The sequence below is a fragment of the Mastigoproctus giganteus genome, chromosome 12 (genome assembly GCF_048544385.1).
Source record: "Mastigoproctus giganteus isolate SK-2022 chromosome 12, ASM4854438v1, whole genome shotgun sequence".
NCBI lineage: Eukaryota > Metazoa > Arthropoda > Arachnida > Uropygi > Thelyphonidae > Mastigoproctus > Mastigoproctus giganteus.
The window spans coordinates 70,562,231-70,588,975 of NC_143586.1; the positions used below are offsets into that span (position 1 = coordinate 70,562,231).

The following is a 26,745-nucleotide window of genomic DNA, read 5'->3' on the forward strand; positions in this document are numbered from 1 at the left end:
CCTGAGAAATTCCGCGAATACCGAAAACACAAATACTGAGTTATTGCTCCCATAGTAATAAAGGGGTTCCGTTCCAAAGTATGAAATATATAAGAAAAACTAGTTTAAAATTTTGTCTATATAAGTATTATATGTACCTTCATAATATGACTATGTACATAGACAGTATGCAAGCATATGGCATCGAAATGAAAATAAGAAACAATGTAATATTAAATGTAATATTTATTAGAAATTTCAAACAAATCTTTCAAACCAGCGCCTTTGCTAGCTAAAAAACTTATCCCGTCAGTGCTATCACCAGTTTCTCTAAAATGTTGATAAAGGAGTTTTGCCTTTTCACGAATGATGAATGAACTTAACGAACTTTTTATTTTGAGTTCGGTCTTCTATCCACAGATTTAAAGCCTTTTCGATTTTTTCTAATTTAACATCATGAGTTACAGAGCAAATTTTTGAAGCAATTAGCGTGTTTTCACGGACACTAACGGTGATTTTTTCTTCCGATTTCTTGATTGATCGTACCGTTGACTCATTGATTTTATAATGTTTTGCCACTGAGGAGACACTTTCACCATTAGAAATTTTGTCTAATAACTCAATTTTATTCGCTAATGTCATCGCCTTCTTTGATCTTTTCACATTTCCCTTGTTGTTCGTAGCCATATTTTTGTATGGGTTAGAAAAGAACTTGTCCACAATAAGTCACTTTGTTCCGTTAACACACTCGAAAAAGTCTGTTTTACACTGCAAAACGGTAGATTTATTACTTTTGTAAGCATATCAATTTATAAATTGATAAATTTATTCAATTTATAACATTATAAATTAAAAGCAAACGACGAAACCTTCCATGACAAGTGCATAACACATACTGAACAAGGATTAGCGAGAAACATCCACGCTCACGATTTTGTCACCACCCCCCACCTACTGAGTGCTGTTTTGACCGGGAAAGATAATTTTAGCCACGCCCATGTTTTTTTATGGCAGAAAATGTTCACGGCGCTTTAAAATTCACATTTTTTTAGGTTTCATTTTATATTAAATCAGTGACCGCGAAACCGCAAATACAGATACCGTGAATAGCGAGGGTTTACTGTACTCTTAAACTATGTTACTATAATCTCATTTGAATTAAAAATTTGAAATTGTCAAACAATGAATTAAATGAAGCAGTAATTAAAACAATGATATATTAATATTTAAAAAGGCATTAATCATAAGAGCAGCAACTATTAAAAAGGAAAAAATTTTTCAAATATTGTGTATATGTACAATATTATTGATGGACTTAGATCGACATTTCCAAATGTTCAAACAATTCTGAAAATATTTCTCACAATGCCTGTGACAAATGCAAGTGGTGAACATTCTTTTTCATTAGATCACATTAATGCTATGTGTGTTTATTTTTAGAGACGTTCAATTTTGGGTTGTATCGACACGGAACTAATGAAACAAATTCAGTCTGAAGAAAATTATTGGCAAGATATTTTAAAAAGAATTATTGCTACTGTTCAGCTTTTCAGTAAACTTGGTTTAGGATTTAAGGGTAGTAACAACAAAATTTATATGGAACGTAGGGTAATTACTTAAGTTGTTTAGCCTATTTGAGTAAATTTGATAATTTTTTTAAGAAATCACATAGAGATGTATGCTAATTGTGGACCCAACAAAACCAATTACCTCTCACATAAAACCTGTGATGAATTTATAAATTGATAGTGTAGAGTAGTGTCAAACGGCACCAGGGGTTTCCCCCATCTCCACGTAGTATACATTGTGGGTGTAAAACAGAACACTATCAATGCCAGAGGTTTAAAGGTATATTAGTTTTGTATATGTGTGGTGTTGTGTACTATTGTTCCTCTGGTCATTTAGCCATTGGGCTCTTAATGGGACCCAACGTTGTCCACACTCTGCCGTGTGGAGGCAGACCAGGTACACCAGTATTATAGTTATTTACTCTGGCAGGTCCTGCCACCTAATTTCCTGAGATTTCAGTGGCAAGGACTTAGAAAAAAGGGAGGGGAGAAGAAATAGCATTAGCCGAGGTAATTAAAAATTGTGTTGATTAAATTTTTGAGTGTGGGGTACAGTTACTAGGGGTTAATTTGAACGCTAGTCATGAAAATTTAAGAGAGAGCAGGGGGAGAGACTGAAGGCTGAGGGTGAACAGACAGAAATATGGGGTCAATAGAGAAGGCGATCCCAAGGTGTCAGTGGGGCAGCCCACCAGAGGGAAGGAGGGATCGGCGAGGGGAGGAGACAGAGATCATCAGTTCCCCCCCACACTAGGAGGAAAGTGGAAGAAAGGACCATGCAAGGGAGTGTGATTCTGAGAGCCAAGATGGCCTTGAACAGCAAAGCTGTGCCAAACTTCTTAGGAATTCCCATTCGGTGAGTCCAGTCTAAGAAACGTCACTCATGGGCACGGTGTCCCATCTTCCAGTTTGCCCTAGTTATGGGAGTCTGGTCACACTTGGGGCGCATGTCTGTCCAATTCTCACTTAAAATGTAGAGGGTCCATTCAGTGAGTCTGGTCAGGTTTTGGTGGTCACTCTTGGGACTGATGTCCTGTTCTTTTTGGTGATGATGACGTAGTGATTGGTTGGTTTGCACTTTGTTGCTACAACCTGGATCTTCCAGAGTGTGTGATTTCCTTGCAGCAGGTTGACCAGGGCTTGAGGTTATATCTAAGGTGGATCCAGTAGGTTAGGATCGGCAGGTGGAGGAAGTGTCTTGCATCTGGCAAACATCTTTTGGGCAAAGTCAGAAAAGGTTCTGTAGGTAGTTTCATCCTCCAGTAGGTAATGCTCCTGATTTGTAGGTATAAAATGAAGTTGGGTGACAAGTAGACCACGGAGATCTTCATACAACTCGCACTTGTACATAAGATGGTGCCAGGACTCCAGGGAGCCACAGGCACACCTTGGATTATCAATAATTCCCAGTAGATTTAGTTTGCAACAGATTGCTCCATGTCCTGTGAAGAGCTAGGTCGTATATAAGCCTGGGGAGAACCAGGACGGATACTGTGGTTATGTAGTTTGTACACTCGGCAGGAATTTTTGTGTAATTTCTCTCTTTGTGGAGTCTGTCCAGCATTGTTGCCAGATGGTCATCAGATGGGTTTGTAGTCTCCTTTTCTCCATGGATTGGTTATTGGCAGGATCTGTGGTAAAGTTCATGAATGTAGTGCTGGTTCCACGGTTCAGATGCTAGAGCATACCCACACGGGCAACTTCTAGGTCTAGGGTTAGAGCCCCTGCAATCACCTGAAGTGCATGAGTTGACACCAAGTTACAGGCACATGTTATGGTCAAAAGGATCGCTCTTTGGATTGTGTCCAGTCTTCTCTGGTTCACTGCTGTTCAGGATTTACATTACCAGGCACCTAAGGTGTATGTGATAACCGGAATGAAGACTGCCTTGTAGAAGAGCGCAAGGGTGCGCTTCTCCAGTCCCGGCAAGTGATCCTGGTGACCATTGCTGTGTACTTTTTTATTTTTGCATGGATGGTATTGAGATGAGGGACAAATGATAGATTTCTATCCAGGATGGTACCTAGGTATTTTAACTCAGTTTTCAGCCTGCTTGTCCTGTTATACATTTTTATTTGTGGTGGTCATGTTGGAGTTAGATGGCCTTTTAATAATATGGACTGGCTTTTGGTTGGAGTGATGGTTAATTTGTGCTTCTCAGCCCACATCAGGAGGGTTCCTAGAGCTCTGTTAGTGAGGTTCTCCATCTGCTCCCTGGAGTTGGTGGCGAGGATCAAAGTGAGATCATCCATATAGGCCTGCGAATGGACGTTTCCACGGTCCAAGCAAAGAAACTCATTGAGGACGTAATTCCAAAAAAGTGGACCAAGCACAGAGCCCTGCGGACATCCACAATAAATGTGGCATTCCACCCTCCAGTACTGTGATTTTTCGGTTATTCAGATAGTTCCGGAGGCAGGCAAAGAGGTTACCTGGAAGCTTCGCTTCTCTCAGTCGTGCAAGGAAGCTCGGCCACCATAAGGTGCCGAACATCTGATTATGGCTTGCCAAACCTCAGGTGCCAGTTTGACGACCCAGTTTGTGGAGCTTCCATTTTTACTCTTGGTTTGATATTTTGGTGTGATCAGTTTTGGTATGTCTCTGTCAAGGAGCACTTGCTGTAAATTTCTTCCATAGATTTCCTCACAGATGGTAGAGGGAGTCAATTCTTTGTTGATATCAAAAATAATGATAGAGGGGGGGGCTTTTCCTGAGCGTCTCAGCAGTGAGACCAAGCGTAGGGATCTTAAAGTTGTTTAAAATTAAGTTGCCGTCGTCTTTGGTTTCAGTTTCAATAATGACTCTGGTGTTACGTGTTTAGGTTTCAATAATGACTCTGGTGTTACGTGTTTTGGTTTCAATAATGACTCTGGTGTTATGTGTTTTCCACATTGATTTTATTTTTGCATTCCTGAAGTCTCCAGTAAGGGAGTCTATGACAGTCATCTTTACCTCTTCACTGGTTTTATGTGCTTCAGGGTTTTGTTGGCTTGAGCACCACTAGATGTGGTTTTGGTAAAAGCGTTTTCTTAGGTGTGGCTGTGATTCAGGCATTTGTGGTGTTAGTATTCCTCAGCACTTGTGAGTAAGATGGGGCACACTGTGGGATTTCATTGCCGCCATCTGCCTGGAGGGCTTCCAAGGTCGCAACCGCCCTCTGGAGTTGTACATGCGCATCCATCAGTATGGTCTCTAGCTTTGTCCACTGGAGGATAATTTCTGCACGAAGCATCAATGAGATCCTACTGCTGTTGTCTCTCGGCATGGTCTACAATTTAGCTCTAATAATCATGCTTTATTCTGGCACTGTACCCTCTGGGATGGTGGGATCAAGAACACATCTTATCCGCTTGTTTTGGATCGTCCATCGCTCAGGATTGCTCATCTGTTTCTTTAGTCTGGCTGGTGCTGCGGGTTTCTCTGTCTGATTTAGAGACTTCTTTCTTATTTTTCCTCTTGGTGGTATGTCCTGGTTGATGGTCGCCAGGGTCCTCCATCTTGCTATTAGGTCGCATTCCGCTCAGACACGGACAAGAATGTCTTCCATTTGGCTTTCAATGCCATTTGGGATCTCAGAAATGTCAGTTGCTTTTCATGAGATATCATGAGCGAATGGATAAGTCACTTTAACCAAAACATGATTCGTCAAAACAGAAAAATTAATCTTTTTATGGATAATGCTGCATCTCACCCACACATTGAATTGTATCATTCAAATAATTTTTCTGTCACCAAACACATCTGCAGAGTGTCAGCCCTTAGATCAAGGGATAATAAAAAATTTTAAACTTCACTACAGAAAACGTGTTTTAAGACATCTCATTGCAAACACGAACGATGTAACATGTGTGAGTGACCTTGCAAAGAAACTCAGTATCCTAGATGCGATTCAATGGATTTCCTCTTCAGTAAACACAATTAGAAAACAAACTGTCGTGAACTGTTTTGTAAAGTCTGGCTTCTCAAACGCAAAAATTTAAGTTGTAAACAGCAATGTGGAGCACCAAGAAGAACAAGAACTTCATCTATTGATAATGTACGATACTTCCGCTACAAGTGACTCTGGCTACAAAGATATAGACTCGAACCTCACTACAGAAGATGGTGCTCTAGATATCAACGACATTATCATCGATATTTTTCAAGAAGTTCCTCGTGAGGATGAAGAAATGGAAGGAGGTCATTCTGTCGAAGAACATATTAACGATGAACCACCGATGAAAATAGAAGCGCTCATACAAATCAATCTTTTAAAACTGTTTTTCGCTGCTGAAGAACTTTCGATGGTTTCTTCACTCCAAACAAATGTTGAAAACAAAATTATCAGCCGGAAGAAGGTGCAGAAGAAAATAAGTGATTACTGTATGTATTTTTCTTAAGATAAAGTCATAATATGCATAGCACAATTGTATGTATATTATTTACAAAAATATTGTGCAAAATCTGTATATAATTTAATTTAATTTTACATTAAACGTTTAGCGATTTTTTTTTTTTTTTTTTTTTTTTCTCCCTCAGACTTCTTGTTAGCGGACACTTCTCTCTAACGGACACATTCTCGTTCCCCATGGCTGTCCATTAAAGGGAAGTTTCACTGTATATGCTTTACAACGTCATCAACTTTTGCCTTTGGCAGACATACCCTGGTCCTGTTCCATCTATCCTTTTTACACAATATATTCCCCATCTCCCTGACAATAGAGTCACCAACAATAACTAGTTCCTTTGGGACCAGCGCATTCTGCCTTGGAGATTGCCGCTGTGTTGCCCAGGAGTGAGCTCTGGCATTGAGTTGGTCAGCTGAGAGCTTGACGGGCCCCTCATTAATTTCTTCGAGGGCATCTACCCTACACCTCAAGCTCTCATAGACACCCAATAGAGGCGCCTCCATAGCCAGGTGGGAAGGAGCAGCAGTGCGTAGCACACGCTTCTTGATTAGACCGGGGTTCGAGCCCGTCATCACCAAATACGGAGGATGCGGAAAGGTCAGGGAATGACCACCGCATATCCCAGAGCAATATGGCCTTAGTTGCTAATGCTCCTAAAAAAAACAAATAACAACAAATAACAACACCCAATAGAACGCTAAGTTGATGCCTAATTTCTAGACACTCTCTGCACCTGGCACAAACAAAGACGTCCTCCTTGGCTATATCATGTTCTGTTCCAGAGAGTTTGGTAAACATTTCACAAGTTGCACATTTTTTTTTAGGCTGTGATGCATTGGAGAATCGTCCCCCTCAGTTCTCCCCCAAGTCACAGCACTCTTGCCACTTTGTGCCCATTGCTTTGCTGCTCTAATCTGGGGCATGATATTTTAAATTAATAAGATCAATAAATTTAATTAAATAATTGTCAGTACTACGCTATCTAATAGAATCCTAAATGCCGTGATGTGCATTACGCTATATAATTATACGTTAGAGCTGCCTAGTTACCACAGTTAAAAATTTGAATTCCATACTACTCTATACAGAAACAATGGCTGCAAGATTCAAACGAAATAACGGTTTTACGTATATTAAGTAGTAATCTACAAAAACTCTATCTAATTTAAAAATAACCAGCGTAACTATAACTATAAGACTACGTATAAAGTACAATATAAAATAACAATTAGGTAAATATAAAGGCAAACACTTATCGCTTTTTCGGAGCCTGTAATTCACAGCTGTAATTTTTAAAGAGAGTCAGCACCCTCTTTAGGAGTCCAAAGTATTCAAGAGTTCAATCCAGATTGAAGCAACTTAGTTCTACTGCATTTTATGTACGTGTACTAGCCACTCTCTAAATTTAATTGGAACTAATGCAACTGAATCTTGTTCTACTGCAGCACATCATTTCTATATAATTTTTTTTCTGCTTCCACAAGAAGATGGAATGTCTTAAATCAATATTTAGGAAGAAATTCACTAACACTGAAAAATTTAAGTGATACAAGATAGTCTGCTAGGGCTGATTCTGTCTCAGCTTTTCGAAATGGTTAGCAATTGATAAAAGAAGTCTTAATTAATTTATCAACAAGTGAACATGAAAGATCAGTAGCACATCTAGATTGTACTAAATTAATAAAAAAAATTGTTGAGTATACTGTCCTCTGGGTTAAAATATTAAATAGATTAAATAAAAACTTGGTAGTTGAAAGATTGGTAGCACATCTAGAATATAGTAAATTAATTAAAAAAAATTGTGTGTGAAACTGCATTACTTACTGCCCTCTGGGATAAAATATTAGATTAAATAAAACAAGTAAATCATTACAAGATCCTGCAATAAATTTACTGCATGGTTCTGATCTTTTGAAATCATTACATGGATATATTTTGCATATTAGAAATAATTTTAATATTATTGAAAGAGAAGGTAAATTATTAACTGAAGAATGGCAATACAAAGGTTAAAAAAAAGTTGAATTCAAAAACGAAAAACTATGTGCAAAGAAATGAAAGATAATGAAGTAATTTTAGAAGGGAAAGGAATGTTTATTATCAATACATTCAGTGTTGTTTGTGATAGATTAATTGCTGAAATAAATAGACAGAACAGAAGTATACACCAATATTTTAGATACTTTTAAAATAAATATAAATCTTGATTTAGATGAAACTGAATTCAACACTAATATTGATAAATATAATAAGTATATATAAAAATGACATTGACTTGGAAAAGTTTAAAGATGAAGTTATAAGAGGAAAATATTGGCAACAATATGAATGAAATGTATAATATCATTAATAATGGAGTAAGATCTATAATTCCCCAATGTTGAAACAATATTAAAAATATTTTTAATAACACAAGCGGGGAACAGTCACTTCTGTTCTCAAACAAGTAGGAAACTATTTGAGGAATAGTTTAATTCAAGATAAAATGAGCAATTTTTCATTGTTATTTATTGAATCTGAACTAATAAATAGCATTAATTACGATGATTTAATAGATATTTAAGCCAAGGAAAAAATATTTATGCAAATAAATTGTATGAATTCATAATTTAGCTATTTCATTGCTATTTAATGTATTATTTACTGCTGACAAGATGTGAATGTTTTTATATTTTTGTAACACAATTTTTTATATTGTTTTTGTAATAAAATCAGTAATTACACTAATTATTGTGGGCTCCCTGTAGCTCAGTTCTGATGGTGCAGCTGGCCAGGTTCGATTCCAGTGGGGGTCCAAATTTATGGTGTTCACCCAGCATAGTGATGTGAAAGGGCAGCAGACGCTGGTCACGAAACACAGTGATGGAAATCATTTTGCTGACCACATGATGACCCACCAAAGCCGTGTGGCTGGTCATCATACCCTCACGGCTGTTGTGACACAGTTTAGTTCAGTACTCTTTATATTTTGCAATATTACGTTTGTGTATAAACAGATCAGTAAAAATAATTGTTTTTTTTTTCTGATTATATTTATATATGCCAGTTTTTTTTTTTTTTTTGGACTTTGATATCTTTAAAGGGGGCCCTGCAAGAGCTTAGTGCCTCCCTCAGGCCCCAAGAAGTGTAAGTTGGGTCCTGATGATAGCTTTCAAAATCATTTAATAAATGTAGAATTAGCAGTGCCCTTGATGGTATTGAAGACAATGGCTTGATGTTACTCAAAATAATGGCAGTGATGTTACTGAAGATGATACACTCTTTGAAGAAAGTGTCATTACTGTTCAACAGTTACCAGTTGAACAGTAATGACAATGTGCTAATAGTGATAATGAGCTTTTGGCATTCCCAAAATTTGCCTTCGGAAATATAGATGCATCTTATCATTCAGAAAATATTCTATGTATGCATATAGTAGTAGTAGTAGTAGTAGTGGCATGTGATGCAAGAAAGCAAATGTATGAGCTTATGCAGCATCAGCAAAAAAAAAAAAAAAAAGTCACACTATTCCCTCCAAATGCCTGTCCAGTTCCTCCTTAAATTTATTCAACCTATCAACTTCCACAACAACAGATGGAAGTTTGTTCCATCAATTAACCACCCGCTGGCTAAAGGCAAATTTCCGCACATCTATTCTACATCTGTCTTTTCTTAATTTGAATTTATGCCCCCTTAGGTTTGTAATCTGAACAAGTGGAAGGATCCCATCAGAATTCAGCGTGCTCAACCCATTCAAGGCCTTATATATCTCAATCAGATCACCGTGCAGGTGCCTAGTCTCCAGCCACTGCAATTTGCAGAACTTAAGCCTCTCTTGGTAAGAGGATCCCTTCATTCCCCTCACCAATCTTGTTGCCCTTCTCTGTACATGCTCAAACAAATCTACACCCTTCCTAAAATGAGGCCTCCAGACCTGTATGCAGTACTCAAGGCGTGGCCTGACCATTGCCTTATACAGAGGGATAATCACCTCCTTTTCACTGCTAGCAAAATTCCTATATATCATTGACAAAACCCCATGACCTGCCCTGGCAGCCTGTCTGCATTGCTCAGAAAACTTCATATCTGACTGCACAATTACTCCCAGGTCTTTTTCATTTTCTACCACCTTAGGTGTAGTACCACACAGTTGGTACGTTTCTCTGGGGTTACTTCTACCCATATGCAGTACTTTGCATTTGTCAAGGTTAAACTTCAGTTGCCACTTCTTAGCCCATCTGCCCAAATTATCTAGATCCTGTTGCAGTAGCACACTGCCATTACTGTCATTAACAACTCTGCCAACCTTTGTATCATCTGCAAACTTCGACATTAAGCCTGATATACCTTCATCAATATCATTGATAAATATACAAAACAGCAGTGGACCTAACACCGACCCTGTGGGACTCCACTAATAACATTAGTCCAAGAAGAGCAGCACCCATTGATTACCACCCTCTGTCTTCTCACACTTAACCATCCTTTTATCCATTGTAGCAACTTGCCCTTAATACCATTCTGCTCCAATTTGTACAATAGTCTTCCATGCGCAACAGTGTCAAAAGCTTTCCTGAAATCCAAATATATGATATCAAAATTATTTTTTGCATCCAGTTCCTTTGTAACCACATCATAATATCCTATCAAATTTGTCAGACAAGACTTTCCCTTAACAAACCCATGCTGTGTCTGAATTATTGCTGCAGTCTTGGCTAGATGATCCTGCAATGCATCTTTAACCAGCGACTCCATTATTTTACCTGGAACAGAAGTTAAACTAACTGGTCTGTAATTACTCGTGTCACCCTTCGATCCCCCTTTGTGAATTGGGGATACATTTGCACATCTCCAGTCAGTATGTTTATATAAGTTGCAGAATAATCACAGTTATTAGCTACTGTATTACTATTTATTATTATGCTTTCAAATAAACTATTCTAATAAGTTTTCTCATGATGTATTCGATTTTTACATAATAGGTGTTTGAAGACCTTTACACATACATGCACTCCCTTCATGTAATATTGGGTTTAGAACCTACCATTATCTATCCCGGTCACGGTCCTGAAATAAATGATCCTCTTCCAAAAATAAAAGAATACATCGCACACCGACAGGAAAGGGAATCTCAAATCATCCATGCATTGGAAGATATTAAACCAGAAGCAGCAACAGTAGAAAACTTGGTCAAGAAAATATATGTGGTAATTATGCAATTCATTTCTTATTAATCCAGGTGCTCATATTTTATTGTGTAAGTTATTTTACTAAATTCTTAAGTAAAACATCAAACTACCTTGCATTTATCAATACTAAAAATGAATTGCCACTTCTCAGTCCAGCTGCCGAATTTCTCTAAATCTGGTTGCAGTAGCATGCCCTGATCTCTGTCATTAACTACTCTTGCAGATAGCACTATGTATATAAGCACTGTCCTTCCCACAATAGGTGATAAAGGCCCAAAAAAAGTTTCAGTTTTTTGTTTTGTTTTTCCCTCCCAGCAAACAGGCAAATTGGCCACAAAACATGCACAATTTACAGACAGTATACTAGGTGTAACAGTAAAGTTCCTGGAGTGGGGCAATAAAACTAATACAAAATGAAGAAATTCAAAAATGGTTTTACTTTTATTCAAAGTACAGGCAGTTCCCGCTTTGAGTTTTCGCTTTACGAGTTCTCTTTTTCAAGTATCAACAAAATCGAACATATGAACATTAATTGCAATAAATAAATGCTAACGTTTGTAAATATGGCATTTTGTGCATGCTCATAGCTATACAGTAGTATTGTATAGCTATGAGCATGCACATAGCTATACAGTAGTATTGTATAGCTATGTGCATGCTTTTGTTTGTTCAGGCAGCATCTCACTGACTCACATATAAAGTAGTTACCACACTGACGTTACAAAGAGTGGTTGTATTGCTTGTCTGTCTTATTTCACATTTATCCCACTTATTAATACTGTACAGTATGGCAAAACGAAGTAATACTACGGAGAGTGATATTAATAAGAGGAATAACATTGGAAACAAAATGAGTTCATAAGCAAACATGATCTCATTATTCTTCATCATTATCAGTCGATGATGATGAAGAATAAACATTCTTTAACATTTGTATGACATAAATAATTTCTTTATTAATAATTTCTTTATTATTATAATTTTCTTGATTTTAAAGGCTGTTGTCATTTCTTTGGATAAAGAAATCGTTCTTTAAGCATAAACTATTGTTTTGTTGACCTTTATTTAAATATTATGGTCAAATTTAATTGTTGAGAACATAACCCCTGTTTTTAACATTACATCTATGGGATATAAAAAATATCTGCCTTACAAGCACGTTCTAGGAACGAATTAACTCGTAAAGTCAAGAACTACCTGTAATCACCACATTATTGACTTCACTTATTACACCATTCTGAAAGTTTCTGAAAAGAGTCAGCAAAGGCATCCAAAGAAATTACGTTCGATTTGATAGTTGCATTTTTCTTTACTTCCTTATTTTAAGAGAATAAAAGAGATTACCTCAATCTGATCCATAGAATAACTTCAAGTTAATGCTCTCCAAATATAAATAGCTAAAATAATTTTAATGAATTCTTGCACTCACAGCCCATGAAGGATTCAACATACCCCAGGATCGAGGGCAAAGGACCCTAACCTGACACCAAATCATATAAAACCACACCCACAAAACTCTAAGTGATAGAAGACGTGTCAAAATAATTAATTAAAATTAATCAAAAACGAAAGAATTGATCATGGCAATGAAATAAATTAAAACTATTTTATTGCTGTGATTTTAATTAATCAATCAATTTAATTAATCAACGTACTTAATCAAGAATTATTTCAACAAAGAAAAGTCACTGTTAAGTCTGCTTCTGGGTCAGTTACCAGAATTGTTCATTGGGGATGTCCACAAGGATCTGTATTTGGGCCTATGATATGGAATATAGTCTTAAATGACTGGCTGAAATGCAACTACAATGTAAATATGGTAGCATACACTGACAACCTGGTTATGTTAGTGTAGGGCGACTCTCGATCACAACTGGAAGAGCACCAATTGTGTTTTATCAGAGCTGCAGAATTGGTGCGATTTGCACAGATTGCAAGTTTCAAAAACAGAGTAAAACCTTATTACTCAAGGGCCATTTATCAACGACAAGGAATGCAAGGGTCATGACAGGGGAACCAGTCTTCGATCGGTTAAAATTCTAAAATATCTGAGTGTGATGATTGACAGGCAGATGCACTTCATAACCCACATCACATACATTGTGGACAAAATTCTAAAGTTGTGGGCATGATTCCTCGAATTACAAGGAAAAAATGGGGCATCAGAGGTAAACTATTAGTCTTTTTTTATGACTGCATTTTCCTGCCAGTGTGGGGTATGCATCATATATCTGGTTGGGCTCCACTTTGCAGAAATTCAATGTGTGCAAGATCTTTTCAGTTTAGCAATCTATTCTGTTGAAGATGTGTATGGCCCTGTCGAACTGTGTCTGCTGATGCACTACAAGTTTTAACAGGTCATCTAACCACTGGGTTTTTTTTTTTTTTTTTTTGGATAGTTGTTGGCGCATCGGCTTCTGTGGCCATAATGCACCTCCCAAGGTTTTTGCAGTACTTTGATCCAAGCCCGAGGCGGGATTTGAACCCGCGACCTTTGGGTTGCCAGGCAGGCACTTTACCCACCCGGCTAGCCCGGTCGGCCCTCTCTAACCACTGGATTTACATTTAGTGTTTCTATCAATGAGTTATCATCTAAGAAAGTGGCTGCTATATAACTGTTTGTCACTTGAAATAGATCATGATGCAAGTTACAAAGAGGAAAAGGAGCATCTGTGGACAGACTTAGTTAAATGGTGGCAAGAACGTTGGAGCAATTGTGTGAAAGAAGTGGTAATGAAAAATTTTTTTCCGATGGTAGATGCTCATGGTAAACAGTGGGCAACTTGGCTTAATCCCAATCTCTGTACTTTTTCTTTTGATTGGACATAGTTAACTTTTTGCAAAGTTAACTATGTCCTGGATGTGGACAACTGTTAGTTAGTGGAAAAGAAGATTTTTATGCACTTAAAAATTTTGCAATCCAACTATTCAGAAGGAGGAGGACCTTGTTACAGTTGGAGGATCGTGAGCCAGATGCTGAATGACAGTTAAAAATGGCATGATGTGCTACATTAGAATGGAATATTATTATTGTAGACAAGGTGGATGCAGGATGAGTGGCACCATTCTGAGCCGGAGTGTTCACCCTGTGAACACTCCGGCTTCTAAAGAACCTCAAGATACATTCTCTAGATGCCTCTTCCACTAATAGGTGATTCAGAAATTTTGAGGAGACCGCTGATGCTTTTTGGGCAGGCTTGTATAGGAGAAATTAGAGCTCCAGTGGAGGGTTAGACCACCATTACCTGTTGGATTGTGTTGTGGTTGCTTCCTTGATGGATGGCCTGTATTCCTATATAATTCTGTGGTGTTATTGTGGTTCCAGGGACTGTACGTGGAGACAGATTTGAGGTATTCCCCCTCTACTATTTATTAACTGCTATACTATTAGGACTCTTTAGGTTTGAGGAAAGGTTGACTTTTTCATTGTGACCACAATTCGTGGTATAGACTTCCTGGATTTGATTTCTACTCGTTTCGAATCATCATGGTAGATCTACAAGCATCAATTGGATCCTTGGAGATTATCCCACCCTTATGTTGGGAATTTATAGTGTCGGATACCTTAATGGTATTGCATTGAGATATGGACATTACATTTGAAAACGAATTGACCCTCTATGAGGGAATCTAAGGTAATTGTACATCAACATTGTTCTGTGGCAGCATTATAAATAGGTTGTGGGGTTGCCAGGAAAGCTGGTGGGACTGCATAGTATAATAAATAAATTTTTAAAAAATGTTCAAATTTTGCATCTGTTATGTCTGAGCAGCATCACATTACCTGATATCTTCTTTAATATCTGCATTTAACAAGAACCAATATTTTAAATTCATCAGATTTGTTTACTGTGCTTGTGTTTGCTCTTAGTAATCCTAGCACAACCTATATATTTGCTTGTCCCAAGGGGACTGCCACCCCAGCAAGTCTTGTAATAGTAGTATTAGTCATGGCAAATGATGCAAGAAAGCAAGCTTCAACAGCATCACCAAAAAAATAAAAAAATATTCCCATTTCATCTAATATCAAATCAAAATAGGATTTCCATCCATCCACTCCAATAGTTTGTCTTTATATTTATCCAAGCTGTCTATTTCCGTGACAACAGATGGTTTGTTCCAGCAGTCAACCAACTGCTGGTTAAAGGCAAACTTCTGCACATCTATTCTGCAACAATCCTACCTCAGTTTGAATTTAGGCCCACTTGTGCATAGTTTGAGCTAGAGGAAGAATCTTATTGGCATTGAGCTTGCTCAGACCATTCAAAGCCTTAAACACCTCAGATCACCTCAGAGGTGCCTAGTTTCCACATGCAGCAATTTGCAGAACTGAAGCCTGTCTTGGACCTCAGTGAAATCACCGTGCAGTTATCTAGTCTCCAGGTGCTGCAGTTTTCAGAACTGAAGCCTTTCTTGGTAAAAGCACCCCTTTGTTCCCATCACCAGTCTCTTTGCCCTGCTCTGTACCCATTCCAGTAGCTCAACATCCTTCCTAAAATGAGGCCTCCAGACCTGTATGGAGTACTCAAGCTGTGGCCCAACCATTGCCTTAAACAATGGAATAATCATCTCCTTATTACTGCTAGCAAAATTCCTGTATATCATTAACAAAACCCCATAAGCTGTCCTGGCAGCCTGTCTGCACTGCTCAGAAAACTTCATATCTGACTGTACAGTTACCCCAAGTCTTTTTCATTTTCTACTGCTCTGAGTGTAGTACCACACAGTTGGTATGTTGCAATGGGATTATTGCTACCCATATGCAGTACTTTGCATTTGTTAGTGTTAAACTTTAATTGCCATTTCTCAGCCAGTCTGCCTAATTTTTAAATCTTTGTTGGAGTAGCATGCCATCATTACTGTTATTAACCACTTTGCCAAACTTTGTACCATCTGCAAACTTATACATGAAGCTTGATATACATTCATCAATATTATTAAAAAATACAGAAAACAACAATGGGCCCAGCATTGAACCCTGAGGGACTCCACTAATAACATTAGTCCATGAAAAGCAATGTCCATTGATAACCACACTGCTGTGTTCTCCCATTCAACCATCCCCTTTTCCATGGCTGCAACTTGCCCTTAATTCCACACTACTCTAATTTATACAGCAATTGCATGTGCAAATATCAAAAGCTTTTTTTGAAATCAAAGTACAGTAGACTTTCGATTTTCCAGGATAGATGGTAAAAAACAAATCCTGGATAATTGATTTCCCGGTTAATCCAAAAATACAGAAGTCCCCGACATACGTAAGAGATACGTTCCAGGACTTCTTACTTCATTGAGTTTTACGTAACTCGGGAATGACTAGTAACATACTGCTACTATATTATTATTGACAAATCTGAATTCAGCGCGATACTTGTTAATGTTTGACCATTTTCATGCATTCTTATTAGTTTAATTTTCTGATCCAAATCGATCGCTTTCCTTTTCTTGGTAGATTTACTAGTACTGCTGTCACTTATTCTCTTAGTTGGCACCATGATAACGGTCAAAATGAAATTTTCTGTAAAGAACTTCACAGGGTTAAGGCAAAAACTCATTATTATCACCCTGCACGAGCTCACATTTTACTAAAGCACATTTCCGGAGGTCAACAAAAAACAAAAACAATTTGCACTTTCTGTTTATCGCAATATATTATAAACCAGTAGTAAACTCGATCGTATTGCATTTGCAGTAATACCGATAGCTGGAATTCTGTGGGTTTTGTGTTATTATGGTGAAATGTGTCCCCCCCCCTTCACTGAAATCTTCTGTCATATAAAAAAAAAAAAAAACCATAAATCATTGTAAGAATCTTCTCTTTTTTTCCTATTTTTTTGCTTGTTACTCCGATCTCACTTGTGAAATTTGTGCATGCCGTGATTGTTGTTATTGATTGCTTATTATTATTATTTTTTGTTGTTTTAAATTTTAGAATGCTAAAAATAAAAAATAAAAAAAATTGAGTGAAAACAAATTTATGTAAATCCGTAGTTGCGTAAGTCGGGGACTTACTCTATCGAAAAATGTTCAGCAACCTACGTAAAAAATTATGGTGACAGATAAACTTGCCGTGTACTACTCGTGTCCAATATGATGCTTCCCTTTATTTTTTACAATGTCACGTATGGTTTGGTCACCAACGTTATAATGGTTCATTAGAGATTTAACGGATGTACTGTTTTCAAACTTTTGAATAATTTCAAGTCTTTGTTTAACTGAAAGTGCAGCTCTTTTGCATTTCCCATCATTTTCATGATTTCTAAACAAAAAAATATATTTACTATAAAAAAAAATTTCGACATTCCTGACATAAATAACGAAACAAAACTTGTCTTTTTGCGGTGTGACAGAATACAACAATTGACGCGATGCACTAAAACTTTTTGAGCTGTGGGTGTTAAGACAGCAGGGTTTCAAGATAATAGGCACATTAATCTCCCATTGATGACTTATAACGCCGCTTCTTGTCGCTTATTTACAACTTGCAAAACATCCGTTTATACCTATTCTAGTTATTACTTGAATTTTATGATTTCTGGTTTACTTTTTTTATTTTTTTTATTTAGAGTCTTGAAGTGTCCCGGATAATCTGTTTCACGATTAATCCGATCCCGGTAAATCGAGAGTGTGCTGTATATGATATCAAAATTATTTTTTGCATCCATTGCCTTTGTGACTACATTGTAGTATTCAATCAAATTGGTCAAACAAGATTTCGCCTTAATAAACCCATGCCTTGTCTAGATGATCCTGCATTACTTCTTTTACCAATGAAGCCATTATTTTCCCTGGAATAGAAGTTAAGCTAACAGGTCTGTAATTACTTGTGTCACTCTTAATCCCCCTTTGTGAATTGGGGATACATTTGCATATCTCCAGCTCATGAATCCAAGGATGCTGCCATAGTTATGGCTAAAGGTAAGCAACCCTTTATTGGTTTCTTGCCTCCCTTAATATAATTGAATAGATTCCATCCACTCCAGGTGACTCTTATGTTTAACTTCAACAGTTTCTCTTCCACTTTCCTCTCAGTTATTACAAAATCATTTCTTTCCCTATTAGAGTTTGATAAACATCAGTAATCCATATCCCTAAAGAATTCCTCGTGAATGTAGATGTAAAATAATTATTCAGTTTGTCAGCAACCTGAGCAGGATCATCCACGGTTAACTGTCAACATGAAATGGACAAATAATATTCAGCCCCATCCTTCTAATATTAACTTAAGTAAAGAAGTTTTTGCTGCTTTTCTTGACACACTTTGTCAGAGATTTCTCTTAATGCCTTGACTTGCCTAACCTCCTTTGTGACATGATTACAGACTACTTTATATCCACCACAGATTTCTCTATGACTTAATAATTTATATGCATTTTTTTTTCTCTGCCACAAATGCTGATGGTAATATCATCATTTTGTGTCCCACTGTATATAATTTTAAAAACTTTCTGAGATCACTGTAATCACCTTTATGAAGGCAAAAACCGTTATCTGTACTCTTGATGGTAGTTACATCTTTAAGTAAATCCAACGTCAATAAACTGTGATACTTCCATCTAGTTGTTGTTTTATCTGCAGATTCTTAATGCATGAATTATCACTTAATGCATGAATTATCACATTACTCTTTATCTGATAATCAGATAAAGAGTAATACTCTCTCTTTATCCTGTTGCCTCTCTAACATGCTGCTGTAGAAAACAGTCATCCAGTAAATCCACAAAAGTCTTGCTGGTGTGTCAGTGACCAATTCACAAGTTCCAATCAATATCTGGAATGTTAAAATCCCCCATTATATGACATTCTGATTTACTAGCTGACTCTCTTTCTCTGTATAGTTGTTTGTTGTAATCATCAGAGTCATTTGGCCTATAACACACTTTTATTCTCATTTTTGTTTTCCCAGTGCTTATTATCAGACCAAACTGACTCAACATTGCATTGGCCACTTATGTCAAATGGATGCCCTGTGCCTTAGATTTTGTGCTTCTTAACTAAGTGTAAAATCCCTCTGCCTTCTATGCTGTCTGCCCTTTGTATACACATTGTACTCCCCATATTCAGATTCTATATATCTGAATGGTACCACTTCTCTGATATCTCCACAATGTCTGCATTTAATGATTTGACCAGCACCCAAATTTCTGAACTTTATTTACTATCCTCGTAGTATTGGTGTACATGCAGATATACATGCACCTGTTCTTGCTCTTAGTTACCCTAATACAGCTCAGGTATTTATTTGTTCCATGATGACTCAGCAAACCTTGAAATCCCTGACACCTTACTTTCCAGGCTGCTGCACATTCCAGTAGTAGCAGTGCAGAATCACTTTCACCTTTACTTGTGGTTATATATGGAAGTTTTTGTTGGAAGAGAACACAGGAGGTAACAGTTTAGGTATTGGATAATAAGTGAAGGTGAAAAGGTGGATGATGGGAAGACTTCCACCAAGAATTTAAAGAATATGGGAAGGAAGGAGTACCCCTGACAGTAGAAAATGTGTAGGGTGGTAGGACCCATGGCAAAGTTTTGAGGTGGAGAGGGGGGATCTGCAATGCTCTGAGTGTTTGGAGAGGATTAATGGGATAGGGTCAGTGTGTCCTATGAGGGAAAAGTTGGTGCAATCACTTTTAAAGAAAATCCAACACTGGATTGAAAAGTACAGTGAATGATCTTACTATCCTTGAATGCACAGCACTGGCTGAAAGATTGAGTGAGTTCCACAACATCTTTTAAGCACGCACACACACACACACACACACACACACACACACACACACACACACACACACACACACACACACACCTAGTTTTAACTTACTATGCCCCAGCCTAGCAGAAAAGATGTTTGTAGACACTTTTGTTGAAGTTTTTGTAGCATGAATGATTATCAGCTGCAGCAGATATTTTCACTCTCTTTGAGTTTTCACACTTTTGGTCAAAGAACAAGTAATAAAATTTGAAAGCAAGTGCTCCCTCCTCACTTTCATAATTATTTTCACAGTCCATGCTCCTATTTGATATCTCAGGAGTTTATTAAAACTCCTGGGGTATGAAATGCTGCCAAGCTGAAGAAGTCAACTGATTCTGAATTGTGCTGTACTTGAAAAAGTGGGTGGGGGGGGGAACATTTTTATTCATATTTTTCTGGTTTATATGGGATGCATTGTCTGAAACCGTATCTTTGCCTAAATTTATATAGCTTTTCATGAATGTAGCAGCATATTCACTGATATTATGTGATATTTTTTTGTATGACAAATATCTCAAACTTAATTGAGCAGGACTAATTTCTTTACATTCTATTCGTGCTTTTTTTTATTTAATTAAAATATAAAGCTCATCAACAAATGAAACAAATTATTTTGACATTACCAAGTGAAACAATTCAGTGCCTGATCCATCAATAGAACTTCTGCATTCATTTTACTGTCTTTTATATTCCAGATAAATAGAACACTAAATGGGGCTTTTCTTTGAGACTTCAGTATTTTTATGGTCTGTTCTCTAGAATTCTGGTTTTCTCTGTTGTATTTCTGATGGAGGTAATACTCTTATTTGTGCAGTGAGTTGTTTTCAAAATATCATCTAATGAAGAAGCAGTGCAGATATTTTAATACAATTTTGCCATTTTTTGCTAACTGTAATACCTGGCAAAGGAGGAACTATATTATGCAAAGCAGTTCTGATCTCTGGAATTCTGGTTTATATGGGATGTGTGGTAATCAATGGACACTGCTCTTCATATATCAGGCTTAATGTTCAGGGAAATTAATGGAGGCACTGGTTAAAGAAGCATTGCAGGATCATCTAGACAAGACTTCAGTTATAGCTCGGATGCAACATGGATGCAGATATCGGATGCAGCAGTTTGTTAAGGGAAAGTCTTGTCTGACTAATTTGATTGGATACTATGATGTAGTCACAAAGGAACTGGATGCAAAGAATAACTTTGATATCATGTATTTGGATCTTAGAAAAGCCTTTGATACTATTGCACATGGAAGACTGCTGCACAAATTGGAGCAGTGTGGCACTGGAGGCAAATTGCTGCTATGGATAAAGGGATGGTTGAGTGGTAATCAATGGACACTGCTCTTTGCGGACTAATGTTATTAGTGGAGTCCCCCAGGGTTTGGTGTTGGGTCCATTGTTGTTTTCTGTATTCATTAATGATGGTATATCAGGCTTAATGTCCAAGTTTGCAGACAATACGAAGGTCGGCAGGGTTGTTAATGACACTAATGACAGTACGCTGCTGCAAAGGATCTAGAAAAGTTGAGCAGATGGGCTGAGAGGTGGCAAATGAAGTTTAACATTGACAAATGTGAAGTACTACATATGGGAAGCAGTAATCCCAGTGTAACGTATCAACTCTGTGGTACCACGCTGACAGTGGTAGAGAATGAAAAGGACTTGGGGGTAATTGTGCAGGCAGATATGAAGTTTTCTGAGCAGTACAGACGGTCTGCAAGAGTAGCTCATGGTGTCTTGTCAATGATATACAGGAATTTTTCTAGCAGGGATAAGTTGGTGATTATCCATTGAAGAGCAGGATCTTCAATGGTCAGGCCACACACACCTTGAGTACTGTATACAGGTCTGGAGGCCTCATTTTAAGAAGGATGTAGAGCTATTGGAACAAGTACAGAGAAGGGCAACAAGATTAGTGAATGGAACAAAGGGTTGCTCTTACGAAGAAAGGCTTAAGTTTTGCAAATTACAGTGTCTGAAGACTAGGCACCTGCGAGGTGATCTAATTGAGGTGTATAAAAGCCTTGAATGGTTTGAGCATGCTCAATGCAGATGGGATTCTTTCTCTTGCTCAAAATAATCGCCTGAGAGGGTATAAATTCAAATTGAGAAAAGACGGTTGTAGGATAGATGTGCGGAAGTTTGCCTTTAGCTAGCACCCACTGGCTAAAGGGGATCTGTCTTAGAAAAGTGGTAGATTGCTGGAACAAATTTCTGCCTGTCGTAGAAGTTGATAGCTTAAATAGATTCAGCCAGAACTTGACAAACATTTGGAGCCAGTGGATGGGTGAAATAAGGGCTATATAAGCTTGCTTTCTTGCATCATGTGCCTTTGCTAATGCTAATGATATTAGTATTAGCAATAGTTGAGGCATACAGTGCAAGAAAGCAAGCTTATGCAGCATCAGCCAAAAAAAAAAAAAAAAACCTCCAATTTCACCTATCCATTCACTCCAAATGCCTGTCTAGCTCAGACTTAAATTTATTTAAGCTATCAACTTCACAACAAGAAGATGGAAGTTTGTTCCAGCAATCAACTACCCGATGGCTAAAGGCAAATTTCCACACATCTATTCTAGGCACCTGTCTTTACTCAATTTGAATCTATGCCCCCCTCAGGTTCGTAATCTCAGCAAGAGGAAGAATCCCATCAGCACTGAGCTTGCTCAACCTGTTCAAGGCCTTATACACCTCAATCAGATCACCTCACAGGTGCCTAGTCTCCAGGCACTACAATTTGCAGAACTTAAGCCTTTCTTGGTAAGAGCACCCTTGTTGCCCTTCTCTGTACTCACTCAAGCAACTTTACATCCTTCCTAAAATGAGGCCTCCAGCCTTGTATACAAGGCATGGCCTGACCATTGCCTTATACAAAGGGACATTCACCTCACTCTCCCTACTAGCAAAATTGCTGTATGTTGTTATTATATATCTTGACATGGTGACCTAACTAATTAGGTCACTGAAAGCTGAAATTTTTAAATATTACCTTGTCTTGTCACATTATAGCCTTAGTTGCTAATGTGCCAATAAAATCCAAACCAAGCCAAACTAGCAAAATTCCTGTATGTCATTGACAATACACCATGATCTGCTCTGGCCGACTGTCTGCACTGCTCAGAAAACTTCATATGTGACTGCATAGTTACTCCCAGGTCCTTTTCATTTTCTACTACCCTAAGTGTAGTACCACATAATTGGTATGTTTCTCTGGGATTACTTCTACCCATATGCAATACTTTACACTTGTCAATGTTAAACTTCTAAGCCCATCTGCCGAACTTTTCTTGATCTTGTTAGAGTAGTGTACCATCCTTACTGTCATTAACAACCTTGCTAACCTTTGTATCATCTGCAAACATGGACATTAAGCCTTATATACCTTCATCAATATCATTGATGAATACACAAAACAACAATGGGCATAGCACTGAACCCTGGGGACTCCACTAATAACATTAGTCTACGAAGAGCAGTCCATTGATTACCACTCTCTGTTATCTCCCACTCAACTATCCCTTTATCCATTGGAACAACTCGCCTTAATGCCATACCGCTCCAATTTGTACAGCACTCTTCCATGTGCAACAATATCAAAAGCTTTCCTGAAATCCAAGTATATTGATATCAAAATTATTTTTTGCATCCAGTTCCTTTGTGACCACATCCAATCAAACTGGTCAGACAAGACCTCCTTTTAACAAGCCCCTGCTGTGTCTTATTAGCATTAGCATTAGCATAAGTAGAGGCATATGATGCAAGAAAGCAAGCTTATTCAGCATCAGCAAAAAAAAAAAAAAAAAAAAAAAAAAAAACAACCACTACTCCCATTTCACCCCTCCGTTCGTTCGAAATACCTGTCCAGCTGAGCCTTAAATTTGTTTAGGCTATCAACTTCAACAACAAGAGATGGGAGTCTATTCCACAAACCAACTGCCCGCTGGCTAAAGGCAAATTTCCGCACATCTATCCGACATCCGTCCTTCCTCAATTTGAATATATGCCCTCTCAGGTGATTATTCTGAGCAAGAGGAAGAATCCCATCAGCATTGAGCATGCTCTAGCCATTCAAAGCCTTATACACCTCTATCAGATCACCTCGCCAATGCCTAGTCTCCAGGCTCTGCAATTTGCAAAACTTAAGCCTTTCTTCGTAAGAGCAACCCTTTGTTCCATTCACTAATCTTGTTGCCCTTCTCTGTACACGTTCCAGCAGCTCTACATCCTTCTTGAAATGAGGCCTCCAGACCTGTATACAGTACTCAAGGTGTGGCCTGACCAATGCCTTATACAAGGGAATAATCACATCCCTGTCCCTGCTAGAAAAATTCCTGTATATCAATTACAAGACACCATGAGCTACTCTTGCAGCTCGTCTGCACTGCTCAGAGAACTTCATATCTGCCTGCACAATTACCCCCAGGTCCTTTTCATTCTCTACAACTGTCAGCGTAGTACCACACAGTTGATACGTTGATCTGGGGTTACTGTTTCCCATATGTAGTACTTTACATTTGTCAATGTTAAACTTCATTTGCCACCTCTCAGCCCATCTGCTCAACCTTTCCAGATCCTGTTGCAGCAGCATAGTATCAGTAGTGTCCTTAACAACCCTGCCAACCTTGGTATCGTCTGCAAACTTGGACATTAAGCCTGATACACCATCATCAATATCATTTATAAATACAGAAAACAACAATGGACCCAACACTGAACCCTGAGGAACTCCACTCATAACATTAGTCCACGTTGAGCAGTGTCCATTGATTACCACTCTCTGTCTTCTGCCACTCAACCATCCCTTTATCCATAGCAGCAATTTGCCTCCAATGCCACACTCCAATTTGTGCAGCAGCCTTCCATGTGCAACAGTATCAAAAGCCTTTCTAAGATCCAAATATATAATATCAAAGTTATTCCCTGCATCCAGTTCTTTTGTGACTACATCATAGTATCCAATCAAATTGGTCAGGCAAGACCTGCCCTTAACAAAACCATGCTGTGTCTGAGCTATAACTGAATTCTTGTCCAGATGATCCTGCAGTGCTTCTTTAACCAGTGCCTCCATTAATTTTCCTGGAACCGAAGTTAAACTAACAGGTCTATAATTACTTGTGTCAGCCTTTGATCCTCCTTTATGAATTGGGGTTACATTTGCACATCTCAAGTCCATGGGTACCTCCCCTGAGTCCAAAGAAGCTCTCATAATTATGGCTAGGGGTTTGCTTACTTCCTTTGCTGCCTCCTTTAATATAACTGGATAGATCCCATCCACCCCGGGTGCCTTTTTTATGTTTATCCTCAACAATTTCTCCTAAACTTTCCTCTCAGTTATTAGAAAATAATCTAGCTCACTGCCAATTTTTACTTCACCTACGACATTCCCCTTCCTGAATAACTCCTCATGTGTGAATGTAGATGCAAAATACTCGTTTAGATTGTTAGCCACCTGAGCTGGATCCTCAACTGTTGAACCATCAACATCCAGTGGACCAATCTGATTCATCCCTTTCCTTCTTGAGTTTAAATAGGTAAAGAACTCTTTTCTGTTTTTCTTTGCATCCTTTGCCAAGGATTTCTCATAATCTGCCTTTGCCTGCCTAATCTCCTTTGTGACTTGGTTACAGACTAACTTATATCTATTATAGGCTTCCATGTCACCCATTAATTTGTATGTATCCCATGCATTTTTCTTCTCTGCCATATGTCTCATTAGTTCATCTGACAACCATTTAGGCCTGAACCTTGAACAATATTTCTTGGTTGGTATGTAAAGCCTGGTAGCTTCCAAGATTAGTTCCTTGAATGCTTCCCATTTTGAATTTGCTGTTGGTAACATCATCAGTTGGTCCCGCTGTATAGAATTTAAATACTGTCTCAGACCATCATAGTCGCCTTTACGAAAGCAAAAACCCTTCCCTTTACCTTCGATGGTAGTTACCTCCTTGAGTAAATCCCACTTCAGCACACTGTGATCACTGCCACCCAGTGGTTCCTTTATCTGCAGATTCCTAATGCATGAAGAATCACTACTGATAATCAGATCAAGAGTATTACTCCCTCTAGTTGCCTCCCGAACATGCTGGTGTAGAAAACAATCATCCAATAAATCCACAAAAGCCTTGCTAGTGTGTGAGTGACCAACCCACAAATTCCAGTCAATATCTGGGAAATTAAAATCCCCCATTATAAGACTCTCTGATTTACTGGCCCATTCTATTTCCCTGTACAGTATCTTATTATACTCATCAGAGTCATTAGGCCTATAGCACACTCGTACTCTCAATTTTGATTTACCTATGCTTATGTCACACCAAACTGACTTGACACTGCCCTGTCCATCAATGTCGACTGGCTTCACTTCCTTGGATTTTATGTGTTTTTTTAACTAATAGCATAACCCCTCCTCCCCTCCTGTCCTGTCTATCCTTTCTATACACATTGTACTCCCCAAATTCCAGTTCAGCATTCCTTATATCTGTGTGACACCACGTCTCTGATATCCCAACAATATCTGCCTTTGATGTTTTGAGCAATACCTCAAATTCATCAAATTTATTTACTAAACTCCTAGCATTGGTGTACACGCAAGTATACTTGCACCTGTTTCTATTCTTAGCTACCCTAACACAACCCATGTGTTTACTTGTACCGCAATGACTTCCAGCAGTCTCTGAAATATCCTGCATCTTGTTTTTCAGGCTTCTGCTCATTCCAATAGAAGCAGTGCAAGAATCTCTTTCACCTCTGCCAGTGGCTACTGTTAATCCATTAGTCTTTGTCTCCCCCCAAGCTAGCAGTTTTCCGACCCACCTAACACTGCCTCGATAGCATCAGCAAATATTCTTGCACCCTTTCTATTTAAGTGTATCCCATCCCTGTAGA

General features: G+C 38.1%; 1 protein-coding gene across 1 annotated transcript in view; it reads left to right on the plus strand.

Moving 5' to 3' along the window:
• LOC150077175 (endoribonuclease LACTB2) overlaps positions 1-26,745 on the plus strand; it is an 89,175-nt gene that overhangs the window by 48,022 nt on the left and 14,408 nt on the right. The window contains exon 5 of the mRNA XM_090386102.1: positions 10,897-11,121. Coding sequence (XP_090242228.1) covers positions 10,897-11,121 — 225 coding nt within the window. The remainder of the gene's footprint in view (positions 1-10,896; positions 11,122-26,745) is intronic.